This window comes from Ptiloglossa arizonensis, chromosome 7 (genome assembly GCF_051014685.1).
Source record: "Ptiloglossa arizonensis isolate GNS036 chromosome 7, iyPtiAriz1_principal, whole genome shotgun sequence".
NCBI classification, from domain to species: domain Eukaryota; kingdom Metazoa; phylum Arthropoda; class Insecta; order Hymenoptera; family Colletidae; genus Ptiloglossa; species Ptiloglossa arizonensis.
The window spans coordinates 23,520,334-23,540,454 of NC_135054.1; the positions used below are offsets into that span (position 1 = coordinate 23,520,334).

A 20,121-nucleotide genomic window follows, 5' to 3' on the forward strand; every position below is an offset into this window, starting at 1 on the left:
AATTTTCATTCAAGGGTCTCTCTCGACGAGGGTCCGGGTTCGAAATCGACGAAAGACGAAAGAGCTTTCAAAGTTTACGATTCTTTTACCCCGACGAAACGCGCGAATTTTAATCATGTGGCCCGAGTCACGGATAAAAGATCCTTTAGGAATATTCGTGGAAGCAGCGTGGAGTAATTTCGCGACGATAGATTCTCGGTAACGTAACGTACTCTATGATTCGCGCGTTTATTCGCACCTAACGAAAAAATTCGCACTCCGTTGCGAACGAATCGTTAAAATTTCGCCAACCATCCTCGAAAAGGATCCGCGACACGTGCGATGGTAGCGATAAACGCTCCGGCACCGAACGGAAGCAAATTTCGAGCATAAATCAAACACCGTGCTGAACGTTAAACGCCGTTGGAAGCCGGAATTTACGCGTACCGCAATCAGGAGCGACGTAAAGATCGTTATCTCGGTCTTCGAGGACCGATTAGCCAACGGAGATCCGTATCCAGCGACGACGAAGATAACGGTGATTAGGCATTTAATTACGAGTCGGTTAATTAATCGGTGAACGCGCGTACAAATCTCGACGAGGCGCGAGCATCTGCGCGCGATCGTATTAAGGTTACGCTCGAAATGAGAATATGTACAAGGGGTCGAAAACTTTTTCAACGGTACCCGCGACGATAATTGGAATTTTCTTCGGGAATGCTCCGGGAAAAATAAATATATACGTATACAAAACCTAAAGAAAAAAAGAGGAAGAAATTAAAAACGAACTTTATAATCGCGCGAAGGCGAGGTCGATTACATTGAAGTCCAAACCTCCGAATCGATGGAACTGCGATTTTCCATCGCAAGTGATAGTTGTCTCGTCGCGAAATAAAACGAACAACGCCCTTAAAGTTTCTTACCCCGTTATCGAAGATTCCCCGTGCACACGGAGCGACGCAGAGAATCAGAAGCGTAACCGGTGTCCGTGTCGGAGGCGAATGGTTCGCTCGTGGAGTCACCGATCGACGACAAAGGGCAAAAGGGACGTTAGGGAAATATATATATCGGAAAGAAAATTTCCGTTTCGCATCGCGCCGGTGCTTGGTAAAGCTTGGTCGGCCTTCGAGATTCTCGGTAGAATCACCGGCCATTAGAATACCGTGCGGCCGTGAAGAAGAGGGTGATTCGAGGAAAGGCACCCGTTAATGGCTACGGCCCTTTTGCACGCTTAAATAAATAACTGCGCCGCGCCGCATCTCGGCTGTGTAATTACGCGCTCATATATACACACAGCCAGCCGTACGTGTAACGCGTACGTGTACGTGTAACGCGGCACGAGTGTGGCTACGTGGTTGGCGTGCATTCTGCGAGTAATCGGTACAGAAAGAAAGGAAAAGGGCGGAGGAGCGGATAAGAGGTCTATGGTATGCCGTTTCTAAATTATAGCCTCAAAAAGACCAAGGATCGCGGATAAGAAAGGCTTCGATCGAGAGAGGCTGTCAGTCGCGGCCGATCGTTTGCGTTCGCGGTCCTCGCGTCTACCGGCCACCGACTCCCGGCTCTCTCTTCCTTTTTCTTAAATAGAAAACGACCGTTCGCGCGTTCTCGGGCTCGTTGGAATTTTACGCGCGACTTCCAGAGATTTTAATCTCCTTTATTCGAGACGCGTCCGTTACCGAAAGAACGCGAGAAACGTTTAAACGGCGCCGTTTAAAGAATCGTTGGAAAAAAAAATCGGATCCTTCCGCGGGAATCGTCGTTCGCTCGACCTTAAGGGGTTCTTCGACTTTCGGCGCGAACAATGCTCCGAACTTACGGAACGTTTCGTATCGTTACGACAGAGAGGGAACCGAGAAAATACGAGAGCGTCCGAACGCGAGGAGAGAACACGAAGGAAAAGTAGATACGGGAAATATATTCAAAGTAAATAAAGTAAAAGGTAACGTGCGTGCCAATGATGATCGATCGGATCGTTCGAAGGGAGAAGTAGGGTAGAAATTAGTCAGCCGTTGCGTTCGTATCTATTCGAGGGAATGGCTGTCCGTCGATACTGCGCAGCCCTAGCGCGGACACGTGGTTTTGTTTACCCGCGCTTCGTCCGTGACAGTTGAACGCGCAATATGTCCTCGCAGCGATTTTCCCGTTCGCGTTCGGGCTCTCGTGTATTTTCGACAAGAGGGGACGTTGGAAAAAGTGTCGCGAGAAGGAATTCCACGGCAGGATCGTAACGGGCAGGCGGACTGACGGACACGGAGTTCCGAGTCCCGGGCAGCGTGCACATAGCCTCTTAGAAAGGCCGATAATTAAGGTAATGGCTACTTTTCAAGTGGATTTCCGTGTGGCTCGATCCTCGCAGCGAACCGAGCCAGCCTCTCCACCGTCGATTATGGTCACGAAGGGCCTCGACGTTTTGCTCGTTTCTGGCCTGGGCCCTTCCCTCCGTCGTCTCTCCCTCTCCTTCTGTTTCGATTCAGCCGCTGCCTTTCCCCTTGTCCTCCAAACGATAATTGTATATAGCTCAACTCGACTCTCGATCGCTATCTCGATAATTCCGACGGTGAAAAGAGTCGCGAGCACGCGCCCTTTCTTTTCGATATCGATTCCTACCTTCTTCGACCACTCGGCTAACCCTTTCGGTAATTATTTCAAAGAAGGGGAGTGTCCCATCGATTTCGATGATTTTTCAATACGTCGTACCACTCGACCGAACCACTTCTCGACCTTAGTTTCCGAGATATTCGTATATCTCGAAACCAAGGCCGATCGTGTAGGAAAAAGTCGTCCGAAACGTCGAGTCGTACAACCGTGTTTAAAAATCGTCGAGATCGTCGAAACTCGTCTACCTTTAAACAAACTTAGCCCGTTTCCTTTTCCACTCGAATCGTAATTTTACCGCGCGACACCGATCCCCGGGGAATACGTTCAACCACGATCACGAACGCTCGTAGCCTTGATCGAGTACAACGACTGTACGATAAGACGGCTAGAAATTCGGAATTTTGTACGAGCCGTTTCCCAAACGGTTGTTTACCACGATTTCCAAAGTCCGGTACCGAGAGATAGTTTCCAAGCGAAGTGTATCGCTCGATTTCAGCACCGTGAATCGTCGTTATCGCTGCTCCAGATACTCGTACGACGATATTTGTGTACGTAGCTATCAACCGGTTACTTTTTCGATTCTGTGTTCCTTGTGGCGTCGTCGTACGCGCGTGTACGTACATACGTACGCGTATTATCTTCGCGACGTGGCCAAGTAAAACGCAGACGTTAAATCGGTCGAAACGTTACGAAGTTTCCTCGAGCGCGATACGTTTTCGAGTCCCGAATCCGGTATCGATGGAAGACCTCGAGACGGAACGATTTCGTTCCGTTGAAATTTATAACTCGATCGGGATCGGTCGTCGCGCACCGCGAACAAAGCGTCTAGACGTCTCCCTGGTCGGCCGGGTAAACGACGAAGGAAACGAACGACCGAGTGGAAAGAGGAGGACGAAAGGGTGTAGGAGGACGACCAAGAAAATGTGCCGCGACCGGCAATCTGGTACAATGGATTTTGAAGAGTGTAATTTTCGTTACTAACAATGGCTATACGGACCGTGCCGTATAATCTTACCGTCGGCGTGGTTCTAATTTTCCGCGCGTCATGGGAATTCCTGACAGAGTTCTTTCCGACGAAAGATCGACTCCGCTTCGGGAATAGGTCCGGATCGGCTCTGGGATTTCGGTTGTATCGCGAAAACGTTCCGTTACTCGCTAGTATCGCGCACGATCGACGCGAAGTATCGTCCCAGGCTCCGAACGGATGTACAAAAACCGCTCGAAAGGATCGCTCGAGGCTCGGTTCCGAATCGTTAACGTTCGTGGACTCGAGGAACGTTCCTCGTTGGAGACTCGTGTCGAGACAGATATTTTTCAGTTTCCAGGGCTAGGTAGCGAAATAACGGTTCCTCGAACCGTTTCACCCTTAATCCTTCGCGTACTTAGTCGAGTAAAAGTACTCGCGTAATTTCGCTCTCCTTCGCAACGGAGAGGAAAGTCATCGATTAACGCGTTAAACGTTACGGTGACCGTATTCTCTGAAGCGCTTACAAGACACGAACTCTGATACTCGTAAACTTTTGAACAGCATTAGTCGAAACGTTAAGAAGTTTCGTTCGTCGACGCTGTGAAATAAGTACAAATTATCGAGTATTAAAAATCGTGGTGAACGCTTTGAAAGAATGTACGCGAAGAAACTGTTCTAGCTAGTCGTTGCATTTCCGACCAAGAAAGATAGGGAACCAGCTTTCGTTAGGTTTTACGTACTGGTGAATCGGAAATCTATATCGTGATTTTTATCCGCAGCACGAGGCACGTCCAAAGACGCTTGGAAACGAAACAGATTTTCCCTCCCGATAGAAAGGACCTCTCCCCCGAGCGCGTATCGAAGCGTATGCACGCACAGATCGAGATAAAGGTCGTTAAAATATGGTTTACGTAATCGCGCGTAGCCCGAACGTTTTTTCTATTCCGATGTTATCGCGCGTTCACGCTTCTTCTCCTTTCTTTTTCCGTTTAATCCAATGCGAGATTTTTCACTCGCGATAACTCGACGCGATCACGGCGTTCGTGGGAATACGGTCGGCGCCGTGCTTATGGCAACCGTACCTTACCGAGACGTCCATCTCGAATCGACGAATTTCGACGAAACGTTTCCCTCCTCGAGTTCAGGTCCACACCGAAGACGGAAATACGTTATCGCGCGTATCTCGCGAGCACGACCGCTAACGCAGAGTCTGCATAGATTTTCTACGAGTTCCGCTCGATGAACTCGTTCCTCGACTTTAAACAAAACGAAACCTTCCGAGTACCGTATCGACCGTCCGGAAATTTTGGAACTCTTTCAACTCTGTCCAGAGCACCCTGGAAACGTTCTCTCTTTTCTAGAATCCCACGCGTCGCAACTGGTGAACAAACTGCGTAGATCGTGCGCGTAGGCTGATCGAGCTTATCCATCGTGCATTGAATCTTTCTTCAGGATCGTCGGTATCGTTTCTAAACTCCGATCGTTCGTGTACCCTGTGTACTTTCCACACTTAGGATCTCTCCCGATGTCGAGCTTTGTTTATTCGTACAGAGACCGAGAGAATCGACCGTTTATTCGAGTAAATATCGAGAACGTAATCGTACGTTGGGAGCGTACGGATACGGGGAGGCGTGTATCGAAGCAATTCGATCGCTCGGTGATCGATCCTCGAGGTACAGTAACGGCGAAAAAGTTCGAGAAACGGAGAACGCAAACGAGACGATCGCGTGGACGATTCGTCGATCGCGATATCGAGGAGTTTCGAACGGCCGTGACTACGCGCGTAAACTTGTCGCCCTGTTACCGTACGAGTAATCGTTCGGAGAGCCACGATCGCGAAAGAACAATGTACAGCGTATTGGGGGATCCTCGGCTTTGAATCGTTCGGTAAACGATCGAAACAGCGGCGGTCCGAGCAAAAAGAAGGAATTATTATACCGCAGGGGAGATTTCGATTTCAAAGCCCCCGTCGAGAGAACGTTCGAAGCGAAGCAAACATGTTATTTTCTCGTTCATGGTGGTGGTGGTGACGGTGACGGCGGCGGCGGCGGTGGTTCGATATCTGATCGGTACCACCCGCTTCGATTGGTCCCGGCTGGATTTTAACCCATCCCACTAGCGGAGCGCGGATCGCGCCGATCGACCAATCGGCATTTTGACCGATAACAGAAGCCATAATTAGCGCGATTTGTTAATGAGTCGAGCGACCACGGCGACGTTTTGAATGAAACGAGTTCGTGAATGCTCTTAGTCGTAGTCCGGCCCGATGACGGATCGCGAGGCGACGACGCGTCGCTTCGACCTCCTCGATCGAATCACGATTACACGATTTCGTCGCCTTTACAACGGCCACGCGCGTTAACGAGCTTCGGGACACGGATCGTGCAACGAATCCTCCATACGGACCTCGTTCTACGGAAAACTGTACCGAACGGTCCCAAGGGGATCTTTTCTTTTCTTTTTTTTGCCTCTCGCGGGACCTAACCCGATCCGTTGCGCGCTCTTTCGAACTTTTCGACGCGTTAACGAGCTTTCGAACGCGTCGGAGCTTTCCTCGTGTCGGAGCTCGTGATTCTCGGAGGTATTTTTCTTTTTTTTTCGTCTACGCGCGTTGTGTGCTCTTTGGAACTTTTCGAGCGTTGAACAGCTCTCGAATACATCTCGGGATACGTTCACTCAAACGATCTAGGAGAATTTTTGTTTCTTCGTGCCCAGGCGAACTCATCGACTCTTTCGGAACCTTTCGACAAGTTTCGAGAACCGTTCACGATCGCGAACTACGAACCGATCTCGAGGATATCGAACCCCTCGCCCGTTTAACGAGTTTTCGGTAACATCGAAGTCGACCAACCGGTCCGAAAAGGATCTTTCTTCTCTTCTCGAGACGACGCCGCGAGTCGCGCGTTCATTTTTCGAAAGTTTTCGACGCGCGCGCGTCCCGACGAGGACGCGGCCTAGCCGCAAACTATGAACCGATCGCGCCGCGAGCGAATCAAAGACTCGCGCGAGAATCTGCGGGCGCCATGCCACTCTCGGTCCCTCCTTTAAAAATATGTATATAATATCCAAGCTCCTCGACGCCACCGCCATTCTCCTTGTCGCGAATTAGCGAACGTTGGATTAGATCGGAGCGAGAGGGAACGCACGCCATCTTTGGATCACGATTTTCGAAACGACGCACGCACGCACGCCTATTCAACGATAAGGGTGTTCTTTCGTCCGGCGAGAAACAACAAGGTAAAGAGACAAACGGAAAGAAAACCGATCGAAACGTCTATCGCGATTTCACTTTCGCCTATTTACCGATTCGAGAAGCATCTAACGCGAGAACGACGGGGGTCACCGGTGACCGCTGCTCGGGACTTGGCGACTCGTTAGGAATACTAATAAGCGGTTAGGCGTCGTGAAAGTATTCAAAGATACAAATTATTTCTCGCGCCGTGGCAATTACCTACGATAACGAGCTGTTGCACCGTGAAAGTGTCCAAATTGGAGATTGTTTCAACGAACGATAATAAAAACTTGGCTCGTCCGAGTTACTCTTACTTGGTTTTCGAACGCGCGATTCGTCGAGGAAAAAAAAATCGCGAACATCCGGCAACGCGTGCACTTAACTCGTAATATTTTCCTCCCGTACGAAACTGTATCGATTATTCTCTTCTTTTTTTTTTGGTTTCTTTTCCCCCTTCGAGTTTTTATCGTCGCTCGTTTCGTATCCGTTTAATAACTCGCGGGCACGTGTCGGTCCCCTGACACGCAGCAGAATCGGACGTTCTCTTGGATCGTTTTACGCGCGTGGAGAACGATCGGTCGTTCGCGTGCGATAAAACCGGCAAAATGAAAGTGTACGACAAACCTGATACGTATATAATATTTCTCGTGAGCAGAAACGGTGGTTTCCCCGCACGCGCGAAAAAAAGAGTTTCTCCACTCTGTCCGGGGACGCTCGGCTGGAAACGGGTCGTCCTTTTTGCGTTTTCACGTTCGCGGAACGCCAGACGCGAAACATCTGGTTTCGGGCCCGAAGGATCTATTTTAAATCGTCGCGTCGCGGAACGGTGGACGGAATCTTTGCGGAAACACGACGACGTCGCGCGACGGTGTGCGCCGTTTCTTCGAGCGTTTTCGTGACGCTCGCGTAGCCACGGGTCGATTCCGCGATGGCAATCGGTCTTCGCGCAAACTCGAACGATTTTGCTTTATCTGCGCGCGAGGAAAGAAAGGGAAGCAAAAAATAAATACGACGAAGAAGACGAAGAAGAGGACGACGACGACGACGAAGAAGAAGAAGAAGAAGAAGAACGCGAGCGCGATAGATAAACCCATAATCGATCTTTCGTCTTTTTCTTTTTTTTTTCCTTTTTTTTTCTCTCCCGTGTCCTTCGTTTTTTTTTCTCTGATTTTTATCCCGTCGGTTCTGCGTCTTTTCGTTCTCGCGAGTTAAGAGAGTCACGGAGCTGCGACTAGAGAACAATTTGACGGAAACGAGGGAAAAGTTGTCGAACGGTAGTCCCTCGGACTGAAATTGTTTCGGGGTGGAGGACGGCGGTTCCCGACGATGCCCGATCTCCAGTTTCTTTTCTCGGTTTGTCGGGGTAATCTCGTTAAACAAACGAAAGGTTAAACGCGGAACGTCGTTCGAGGCGAATGACCTTAACCTTTGGGGTAAGTCGGAGTAGTAGAGGCTAGCTCGCCCGTCCGACCGACTGGCACGGTTGTCCCGAGGTTTTATTGTTAACGCGATTAACGCAACGCGACCGGCCCGAGTCCGAGTGCCAACAATGCCTGTCGCTGATCTTCGATCTCTCGATTCTGTAACCGGCTTTGTCATAACGCCTCCGTAGATCGTGCGTCGAGATAAACGCAACGTATTCGAATATTCGATCGTAAAAGCGCTCTCGGACCAACGCTTCGCGAACCAGAAACCCGGGGCCGTCTCTCCTTCGAACCTTTTACCTCGAAGCGTTCCGTATACTCCAACTCTTTTAGCGTACGCTCGGAATTCGTATCCGCGACGACGCTCGTACCGTACCGATTCCGATCTCTCGGAACGGTTCTCGTCCTCGTAGAAGAGTTAGAAAGAAACACCATCGCGAGAACGCGTCTCGAAAATGTCCCGAATGTACGAACCTTGTATTTTTAACTTTATTGCGTAACCGGAGGATATACAGAAACGTTCTATCGCGATAGTTTCTCTCGTGGAAAGAAAAGCTCGGACGCGACCGATTCGTGTTCCCCGTTTACGTTCGATCGACGCGTAGACGCGGTGGAACGCGAGTCGCGAAGAGGTTCGCGAACGAGATGAAAAATGTCGCGATATTTTTTTCGAGTTTCGCGAAATATCGTCGTTAACGACAGCTGGCGTAATATCGTTTTTATCGCGGCTGGTCGAAGCCGCGCTTATCGCATTTTTGCTTTCCCCGATCCACGATACGGACCGGTCTCATTATTGCAGTCGAAACGAATCGAATCTCTCGCGCGAACTTCTCGACCAGGGGAATCGGGCTACGATCTTTCGCGTTTGATTGTTCGTTCCGGTGAACAGGATGGTGCTGGTGGTGAACGGGGTCCTGCAGGAGGACATACCGACGGACAGCAGGTCCTTGTACGCGGCCCACCCGATATATCGTGAAACCGCGGCGCAACTTCACTCGATGCCGGCGAAATTGGTCGGCCCGATGGGTCTTCTTTACGTCCAGCAACGAGAAATGGCCGCTACCTTGCCACAGGACAGTAAGTGCATACATACCTCACCTCTTCTCGCGTGCTTGTACTCCTCGCTAACGATAAATATAACGCGCCGATCGCCGGTAACACCGCGCCTCTTCCTCAACCTGAACGATCAAAAGAGAGGAAGATTCGCGCGCGCGCGCACGCTCGCGCGAGTAGATACACGCGCGTGTGAGTCGGTAATAACAAGCGCGCTACGTTGACGCAACGCGTTCTTACATCTTCGTCCGTTCCTGCAAGAAATATCGAACGGTATTAGCATCTATTTATGTATATCACGGCATTGACGCAATATATTGCTAACCGATTGCAGCTAATTCTGGGAATCGAAAAGCAACCGCTACCGTTAACGATAAACGCTCGGTTTTCTTGCATTCGTCGTTTCGCGAGCCGTGCCACGTGCGTGGAAAAAGGTGTTCTCCATCGGCGATTCGATTTTCAAACGATAACTTTTCCAATTCGAGCGACACCTCGAATTTTGAAAATACGCGCGCATCGAAGATACTTGACCGTCTCTCGAAAGAACGATCGGTCTATTCTTCGATCTTGGTCTCATTTTTACGTTTTTCCATTTTTCAGAAAACGTGACCATTATCGGCTCGGACGACATGACCACCTGCATAATCGTCGTCTTGAAGCATTCCGGTGAGCATTTCCGTAACGCGAGTACTCGCGTCAACTATCCCCCCTCCCCCATTTTAATATCGTTATCTTCGTCACTCGCGGAATGGAAAAATAACAACGCTCGGGTATAAGTTTCTAAGCGGTTTATTGACGATACGAATAGAAAATTATGATAAAATCGAGGACTTTCCTATTGTTGAGTAAACGACACTGAGATCCTTCAAAACGTTCTTGACTGACAACGGTGGTGGTTTTCTCGGGGGTAGGTGAAACAAGTCTTGAAAAATTTACACAATTTTTTCCTCGTAAAGTTCTTCCTCGTGCGCGATATTATCCATCTGTACACATTGAACGTATGCACAGTTTCTCGTACGGGACAGTACTGGGTCGTTCGGAAAGTCGTTTCGTTTTCTTTTTCGGTGAAAATGAAACACGGTTTTTTTAAAGCGTATAAACATTTCGTTAAATTATATATTCTTAATTTTGGAAAACAAATAAATGATCAATAATAAAAATAAATTTCATAAAATGTTTGTACACTCTAAAAAAATCGTGTTTCATTTTCATCATAAAAAACGAAACGACTTTCCGAACGACCCAATATTTTTTATTATCGCCTTCGATGATTGACAATACGATCGTTGGTAAAATGTCTTTACCGCGCGAATAAGGACACTGGTCGTGAAAAAATGTTTCTCCGTACAATTTTTTCCGAATTAATTGATAATTTCCCGTACCGCATCCAAGGAAAGTAACTACGGAAAAGACTGCATCGGTGACTGCTGACCGTGAATCCGAGCAAGAAACTTTATCAACGATCGAGACACTATTGAACTTACCGCTTGGTCGCGTCCAAGATAATCGTCGGGTCGATTCACGGTGTGGTGGAATTGCTGGTCGATTAACTTGCCTTCTCTGTCGCTTCCGTTTTCGCGGAACAAAATCTCATTTATCCCCATCGTACCGCGAAACTTGCGTACACGGTCTACGAGTAACGATAGAGGTGTTCGAAACGAGTTCTACCAGATGGCTAACAGTAACATCACGACGAATATTACGGTGTAGTTATTCGTTGCTTGACATCGAGGATACTGACGACGACACGTGTGTTTGTACACGTAGGTTCGGGAGCTGCGGCGTTTGCCCATCTCGACGGTGCCGGAACCGAAGAAGCCGCAGCAGCGATGGTCCAGAGGGTAACCGAGCTCGCTATTTCATTTCCAGAGGGTCGTTTGGAACTGCAACTCGTTGGCGGTTATTCCGATCCGAGGAACTATTCCGAGGAACTGTTCTGCAATATTCTCTGTAAGTCACTCTCGAGACGACTACGCATACTCTACGACGAAAACGTCGCGAAGAAAAGAAGAACGTCGATAAAACCGAATGTCTTTTGCTCGTTCTCAGTTAACAAAGATTCGTTTCCACGCGACGCAAAGACACCGAGTTGCGACTGTGGTCTCGCAGAGACACTTGGATCGTGGCGATCGGTATTTCTCGGCATGAAAATCGAAAGAGAAATCCTGATTTCACGATCTGTCGACTTGAATGCACCGAATCCGTGAAACGAGCGAAAATTTACTACCGAGAACATACGAAAGTTGATACGTCGACTCGTCGACTCGTTTGCGCTCGAGGCTTCTTTGTTACCGGAAACCGACGCCTCGAGAAAATTCTTTAAGTCGTAACATTCATCCAGAATGGAACATTTTTATATACTTTACGTACACGCGTTTACGCTCTACGAGAACGTGATATTTAAATTCCAATTTGTAGTATTCCAAGTGTATTCCAATAGTACACCGAATTATTTGCCGATCGAGGATCTCCTCTCGAGCCCTCTCGAGTCCCACCTATTCAGTGAAAATGAACGATTGATCGGGAAAAAAAAAATCCTAGCCATCTGCAGTCAAGTTTTTTTCTTTTTCTTCACCGAGTGGATGTATTTGATTACTCGATACATTTTTTCATTCACAGCTGCCTTTCACAAGCAACGAATGGAGATCGACCTGACCCTTTGTTGCGTGGGTGAGCTGAACACCACCGTGAGGGGTGGTATTCATTGGCCGGTGATCTACGGTATCGGCTTGAACATGAAAACGGGCGAAATTTTCCCAGCGACCTTCCCCGACAAAGGTCCCGATCAGGCGCTAAGAGGCGCGCGACAGTTCACCGGTGGTCAACAGGTGTGTATTCTCGACACGTTGAAACCTCGACGATCGCGTGAGAAATTAAAACGCTCGTTTGTTCTCGTTCGTTGGTTAATCGTTGTCTGCACAGGTTCTGGATGTTTACGACTGGACCCTTGGACTGCTCAAAATCGGTCCGTTCAACTACGATCCTCTGCGAGGAGTCGATCTATGGTTGGCTCAGTCCGATCAATTTATCCTGCAACACCTCTCGACTTCCCCGGAAGTGGAGCCTCCGCATTTCGTGTCGCAGGTAACGTACCCTCCGGGTTCCTCCGAGAGACTCGAGGCTCTGGGTACGAGCCGTGTTCTTTAGGAAAGAAACGTTTCGCCAGTTATCTTCGAGAGGGTTGGACGACGTACCGATACTCGTGTCGCGAGATTAGTGGAATCGTTTACCGTATTGGTTAAAATGCACTTCACCGTGCAACTTGTGCTGTGCAAGTTCACCGTGTAACCTCAGCTGCCTTCGTGGGAAGTCTGGGGAGGAACTAGGAGCCCTAGAAGTATTTTCTGAGAAGATACGGGCAGTCGTCTCGACATTATCGAACATCCTAATGTAATCGATAGAGGCTCAGGCTCTCTGCACGATAGCCGACGAGAAGACCCGTGAAAAGAATGCATCGCGTCAGAGTGCACACATTGTATCGAGCAGTGACGACGAAAGTCGACGAGACGTTTGGAATCGTGGACGGTAGCTGGTCTGGAGCGAACTTCTTCTGTTTTTGTAATTGTTCGAGGAAAGAAACCGCTGGCGAAACACGTAACGTCTCTCCTAAGAGACACGGCTCGTCGAGTTTCGAAGAGTAATCGTCCCGTGTCGGGATCGCGTTTATTCAACCAACCGTGTAGCTTCGATAAGGAACTTATTTACATCGTTCACGAGTTAGCTTATTAAATTAAACACGAAGATTACGCGAGATCGGTAAAAGAGGAACTGATTGATTGTTTCAGGTTCGGGCGACGCTCAAGTATATACAGGACAATCAATTTCCGGCCGTCACCGTCTTCCGGGATAACAGACCTCATTACTATCGTCGAGACGAGACCACCGGCATTTGGCAGCCTATAAGATACTAATACACCGATCCGGCTGTCCTTTACGCTCGTGGACATCGCGCAAGAGAAAAGACAAAAGCAGTTTGCGAAATTCCTCTGGTGATAGAAAATCCAAAAATAGAATCGCGAGCCGACGAAGAATCGCCGTAATAAAGCGGACGTAGCACGGTCCGCGCATGTCTCCGCGTTTTATCTTATCCAGCGTTGCTCGTGAAACGTCTTTTTTCGGATTACATATTTATTATTCCCGAAGCGTGGATACTATATCGCCCGAAATGATTACGCGCACAGGCTATTGTGTCGTACGAAATTCTTCGCCGATCTCTCGTTCTGTTTCGGTGAGGAGCAAGGTGTTTCGTCGAGTTCTTTGCCGTTGTTGTTACATTTAACGATAAGAGGAAAAACGACGATAAGATCGTATGCCTTTTGACGATTCGCGATCGTCTCGAATGCAACGAGAAAAAGGTGTTTTAAACGATCATCGTTAGGGTAATAATAACTTCGAACGATCAATATTAGGAACGGTAGTTTAAGGGTTAGCAATCGGCGGTTGTTGAGTTTCATTTACTTTATTATATTTTTCTGCCTCCACTTTCTTTTCGTCTCTCTCCTTCAAGAATATTTTTACTCCTATGTACACGAGCTGCGATTGTAAGTGATCTTATCGTTAATAGAAGCACCGTTGCCCGTTTAATCGTGCGTATTCGTTTAACGCGTCCACTATTGTATCATTTTTAATCAATGTACATAACGTGGGGATTTTTTTTTTTATTTCTTTGCTAGCAGTCTCCAAGTTTTTTTTACGAACGATTGCGAATTATTCGATTCGTTGTCGAAAAGAAAAGAAAGAAAAAAAATAAATGAATAAAACCAAACGAGCGGACGAATCGATTAAGAAGCGACTTACCGCAGCTCGTTCGAAAGTATATATTTTATGTGAATCGTTATTGATCCTCGATGCGTTTCCGTCGAGATCAAGAATTTGTTCCAAACGATGAGTAAGTCATCCGTAAAACTGCGATATTATGCGTCTTTTGTTTCTTTCTTCTTCTCCTAGTTGGATTAGGGAAGTTCGCAGCAACGAACATTCCGTACTTGCCATAAAAGAAAGGAAAGTTAGAGAAATTAGGGAACGATGTAAATAATTTTTTTTCATGGTTACACTCGAATCTTGCGGAGAAGAGAGAAAGCTTCTTTAAAAAACAGATCCTGTTGTTGACTCGTATCGGTTGAATGAAATTCGAGCTTCCTATTGTTTCCGTATAATTCTGGCACGGATGTTCCATAATAGAAGCGACGTTTAATCGAGATATACAAACTGTTAAGGAAATAAAATAAATTGATAAAATGCGATGTTACTTTTACACGAAACGTTACGACCGAGCAAGAAGACGGCCCACTTTCGTGTAAAGGAAATAAAACGTTCACAGTTTTCCATTCCAGCGATATACGAACTAGTTAAAGTTAATATCGACTCTAATCATATTTCCTGGAAATCGAAGAGATATATTATGTATATTGTTGTTCTTATTGTAATCGGGGCGCGCACCGTTTAAACGCAATAGAATGCAAGTACAATGGATAGGAAAACTGTAAATGTTTGGTATTGCAAATAGTTTCTCGTATATCGGTATAGAACGATGATCGCGATGACAACGATGCCGACACTGATATTACGTTGTCGATGGCGATAAGGTAGGGAAGTTTTTAAACTTCGAAAAGGAAAACTGTTATAACGACCGATCTTGTCGCGGTCTTTAATATTTTTGCCGACAGTTTACCACGTTTGTACTTACGTCGCGAAAACTTTTCGATGACAACGACGCAGCAACATGTCTTCCAACTCTGTACTTTGCGTTTTGGTTTATTCTCTCTTCTCGTTACGCTTTTACGTTCGATCTCCTTCGCTCTGTTTTTCTTGTTACGCGGAAACGATCTTTTCACAACATTATTTGGTGATACATATATTTATACAATAAACGATAGATTAAAAATTGTGGCATTAACTTTTTTTTACCGCTCCATGGAGAAAATGTATCTTATTTTTCTAATATATACACGTACTTTCTTCGTTCCGGAGATCTATTTGAAAATATTTACGGAGGTAGGTAATGAAATACAACTATTTATCTATGAAAGCGAAGAATATAAAATTTAAATAATATATATCCTAATTTAATATTTACCTTAAAATTTGTTACGCTTCTATCTGTAGAAGCAACTGAAATATAAAATGATATTATTTAGGCTATTGTAATAACTCATTACAAAAGAGAAAATATGATGGAACGCGGTTAAAGTATCACAGAATTTCTCGATATTATTATTCCTATTTTATAAGCATTTATTTTTAAAATGCAGTTATGCATATTCGATAAATTGTCGTTTTATAATTGCATTAATAATCAATTTACAGTGAATACAAAACGGTAGCCATCTAGCGGTAAACCAATCGAACTAATTTTTTTTAATCGAAATTCCCCCTGGCGGGAAAACGCCCAAGTTTGTCGAGAAATAGTTCTCAGTTTTGATCGCTAGATGGTGCCACCGACTACTATAAACCTGAAAGGAAAAACTATCGACCAGAACCGTGGCGCCATCTACAATAAACGGCTCAAGTTTATAGGGAACTAGTTTGGACTTGCTACGGATAGATGGCGAAACGGTCCTGATCTATGGTTTTTTCTTTCAGGTTTATAGTAGTCGGTGGCACCATCTAGCGATCAACACTGGGAACTATTTCTCGACAAACTTGGGCGTTTTCCCGCCAGGGGGAATTTCGATTAAAAAAAATAGTTCGATTAGTTTACCGCTAGATGGCTACCATTTCAGTTTCCATTTTCTTTCTAAATAGACTAAACAAATGTATCGTTTATTTTACAGATGGCCCACATACGGAAAAGTATACAACATTCCAAGTCTCGTTCCCAGGCATCCTCTTATTATTTCAATTCTCTTCCTTCGGAATTTCGCGCCTCTTTGATCCACTCTATTTTTAAACGCGCGATCAAATTTCATTCGCCAATATTTCGTGCAACTCTCCCTATATTTACCCATTTATTCCGTTTCATTTTTGTCACATTTAATTATTCGCGCAGTATCTTCAAGGTTGGGTAGAAAAGCAAACTTCGTTTTCATCGTTACACATTGTTTTTATTTAATAAAAGTACAAGTTTTATACAGAATACTCTCCATATACACATAAACTGAGCGTTTCGTTTCGGGACAGAGTATTTCCAACAAAACGCTGCAAGTTGGTGGAACGATCGTTGTAAACGGACAATTTCTGAAATCAAGGGAAAGTCGAGGCACGGTCCCGTTTGTACACGACACGAGAATGGCAATGAGTACAAAGTTGACAGTTGACGTTCCTTTCCCGGCACGATCGACCGTATTATCAGAAAATAAATAACGTTGCGCACGCTCGTTGAAGGCAAGTTGACGTTCGTAGTACGTACTCGGCGGCCGGTTGGGTTCGGTTGGGGTCGGTTCGCGACGGTAGAGGGGTGGTCGGTTATGGTAGGAGGAGTATGGTCGGCTAACGTTCGCTCGGCCAACACGGATCGCGATGGAGGTTCAGTGCCGTTTCGACAGCGGACGAAGCGGAAGCTGTTTACGTTTGTCTCGTGTCTTGGTGTTACACGTTGTCGAAACATTTCTCCCGTGTCGCATTATCGTCTAACACCTGTCGGTAGTTGAACTCGGTGAGTGGTACTTTTGCCATATATTTCTCGTTAGATTACGAATACCGAGCCCGATCGTTCACGCGCGATCAATTTTCGATCGTTGTCGTCCGCCGATTCGATACCTCTCGGTGCTTCGAATTTCGTGGAACGAACCACCGAAGAAACTCGCGAAAGTATTAAGATAATCGAAAAGATACTAATCTCTCGACTCGGGCCAAGATATTCATCGCGTTAAACGGTCCGTTGAATATTAAACCGAAGAGGGTCTACAATGGTTACTTTCGATATCTTTCTACTTTCTTTCGCTCACCGGGTATTTTACTTTCCGTAACGTTAACAGAGTTCGGGCAACGACTCGAACTCGGTGTTTCTTTTTAAAAGAGAACATCCACATCGCACGTACATTCACAATACGAACGGTAAACACTTTTCGAGTGTACACCGTACAGATTCCTAACACGTTACAATCTGTACCGATACATATTGAGTAACACTTATTCTATACGATGCAGGGTGTACGATTTAACGTCGAGATCGATAAAAATCTGAGCCGAATGCAAAAGTCGTTCGATCGAGGTACGAGTAAAGAACGGTCGATCGTAAAACGCACGATGTTCGACGATCGTGAAACCAAAAAGAAATTATTACACGGGGAGTTATACCGTGGTATCGCGTTCACGGTTGTTGCATCGTTTCGAGACAAAAACATCCTGCGGGGCGGCCTCGTGCGGAGCACACCGAATGACTTTAATCCTCGAGGTTTATCGCGGTCGGTGCCTCGAGGGGTATGCGCCTTCCCGTCTCCTCTAAGGTCGAACGTTTTCTCGAGGAGAGACGTTCCTTTCGTTACGAGAATCCTCAGCTTTCCAAGATATTGCGCTTTCCCTCGTAACTACTCGCGCAGCTCCGTCCTCGCTTCTTTCTCGCTTGGTCTTTTTATTTCCTCTTCGTTGCCCCACGCCGGTCCATTCTTACTTCGTTTGCGTCCTCTCTCCTTCCAGGTCATGAAACTTTTTCTTATGGATCACTATACGCGTTACACGCGTTTCCATCCAGCACCGGGTCTAGACTCGCTTGGGCCCGAAGCGTGTATCACCTCCAGGGACCGTTTCACCTGAAACGTTTCGAAAGATTCAGTCACTCGAACGTAGACCCAACCAAGGAGTACGTTAACCCTTTGCACTCGAAGCTTCTCTGCCACCAGAAACTACCACCTTGATCCTTCGAGTCGTGTAATTAATTCCAAACGGATCATTTTCATTTCAACGTTTCGCACACGTACGTTTACGTCTCACGAGAAAGGAGTAATTGAATATTAAGTTTCTTTTCCAAAATACGATGGTTTTCCGTTTTTTGGAGAAAGTACACCGAGTTAAGTGGCGATCGAGGATTGCTTCTCGAGTGGAAAGGGTTGAAAGTACGTTAAAAAAAAACTGCAACCATTCCGAAAGTCACAAGAGAACCGAGCAGAGAAAAATTCTCTGCACGGAATCTGCGGAAAATTTGCAACAAAGAGGTTCGATTCGAAGTAAACTTGGGAAAAGAATCGGAAAGTTATTATCATTCTTCAAGGATGAGAAATATTTCTCTTCGGTGAGAAATTGAATTTTAAAAAAATCCACGAAGAAGCTCTCGGTGTCGCTTCTACGGGAGGATTCGAAGCTCTGTTAAAATTTGAAACATTGTTCTCGCCCCCCTAATCGTGGGGTCAGTTTCACGCATGTGTTCAAAGCTTTGTTAGTTTCGTGAGCGTTCCTCGCGCGGGATTATACTTTCTAATATTAAACAAACGCGCGCGTGAACAACGATTGTCTCTTCGTTGGAACCGTACACTCGTTCTGCCCTCTAGAAATATAATTCGGTGTTTCGGTTGGTTTCTTTTCGAAAAAAAAAGAAATAAACTGATATTTGCCTCTTTGGAGTGAAACGTTGCAAAGGGTAAACCGTTAATAGAAGTTTCTTCCACGTTCGGGTCTCGCTTTGAAATTACCTGGCACGCGGTCTCTAAAGACGTTCACGTCCAAATTGGTCACCTTACTCACGGCAATCTACGTTTCTTCCGTCTCGTGCTAAGTACGAGGGTTAATTAACTCGTCGGCTAATTGCCTGTCCACCGAGAGATAGGTTGCGGCTGAAAATGGCGCTCACCGACGAGGCGCGATTCGCGAGTACGGCCCGATCTATGTAACACAGGGTCTGGTACCGGACTGTTCGAAGATCGGGACCGTAGATTATCAATATGCGAGGCACGAGCAGGGAACTTTTTGTCGGAACACGAACGACTCGCTCGAAGAAGACAACGAATGGGATTCGAAGGGGACGAAGTTCCATTGGCCAGGTTTTGTTTCCGTAGGTACACACATGGGCAGAGTGTATCAGGATTTAACCCCTTGGTACGTTGTACGAATAGAAATGAAAAATCTCGGTCCGTGTGTTCTTGGAAACGACCCTCGCCCGAGGAAACGCAAATATTTTCAACTCTGATCCCTCGAAACATTAATCTTCTTAATCTTCTCTACTGCGTTAATATTGGAAAGTCGTTTCGTTTTTTGGTGAAAATGAAACACGATTCTTTTACAGCGTGTAAACATTTTATCGAATTACACGTTCTCCATTTTGGATAACGAAATTACTTTCCGAACGATTCAATTGATTCAGAAGGTATTCAAATAATAGAATTTAAAAACGGAATCTCATCATTTGGTTAGAAATTGGGAACGACGGCTCCGATTTTTTACACGTTTATTTTTCCATAGAATTGACGAGCACAATCGCAGCTCCATCGTTCTTACGTTCGTGGAATACCGCGAGGAAAGTTTCTCCTTGTTGCAATAAAGAATCAAAGCCGGAATCCGCGAGACCCACTTGCTCGAGTTTAAATCGAATCGAACGTCTAGATCGAATCTACCTCGTGTACGAAAGAGGACGTGTCTACTCGCGACGAACCGGTCGAATTTTTACGTGGTTCGTACAGTGAACATATTGCACACACGTGCAATGTAAAAGAAAATTTTAAATGTCTCCGTTTACAAGGAAATCGACTTTGAAAGTTCGTCTTGCGCGCATGCAATTCAATAAGGCGTTCGGTCCAACCATCGTTGGCTGTTTCTACTCGCGCCAGCGTTCGAAAGCATTATATTCGGTTGTTAGGGAATTGATTTTGTTTTCCAAAACGAAGAATACACAATTTACTAAAATGTTTACACGCTTTAAAAAGATCGTGTTTCGTTTTCACCGAAAGAAACGAAACGACTTTCCGAACAACCCAATACTTTGTACGATAATTACG

At 46.2% G+C, this 20,121-nt stretch overlaps 2 protein-coding genes across 5 annotated transcripts in view; both read left to right on the plus strand.

Moving 5' to 3' along the window:
- Ntan1 (N-terminal amidohydrolase 1) overlaps nt 1–15,140 on the plus strand; it is a 30,590-nt gene extending 15,450 nt beyond the window's left edge. For 2 of the 3 annotated variants that reach the window (XM_076316007.1, XM_076316006.1), the window contains 6 exons: nt 9,093–9,280; nt 9,857–9,922; nt 11,024–11,206; nt 11,876–12,084; nt 12,179–12,340; nt 13,042–15,140. In XM_076316007.1, coding sequence (XP_076172122.1) covers nt 9,094–9,280; nt 9,857–9,922; nt 11,024–11,206; nt 11,876–12,084; nt 12,179–12,340; nt 13,042–13,167 — 933 coding nt within the window. In that variant the 5' untranslated portion in view covers nt 9,093 and the 3' untranslated portion in view covers nt 13,168–15,140. Of the gene's footprint in view, nt 1–6,617; nt 6,785–9,092; nt 9,281–9,856; nt 9,923–11,023; nt 11,207–11,875; nt 12,085–12,178; nt 12,341–13,041 lie in introns of all 3 variants that reach the window. The other variant, XM_076316008.1, reaches the window with a different exon arrangement.
- Nucleotides 15,141–16,676: 1,536 nt separating this feature from the next.
- LOC143148959 (GTP-binding protein Di-Ras2) overlaps nt 16,677–20,121 on the plus strand; it is a 29,936-nt gene continuing 26,491 nt past the window's right edge. For both annotated transcript variants that reach the window (XM_076315813.1, XM_076315811.1), the window contains exon 1: nt 16,677–16,850. The gene's annotated coding sequence lies outside the window, so the exon portion shown is untranslated. The remainder of the gene's footprint in view (nt 16,851–20,121) is intronic.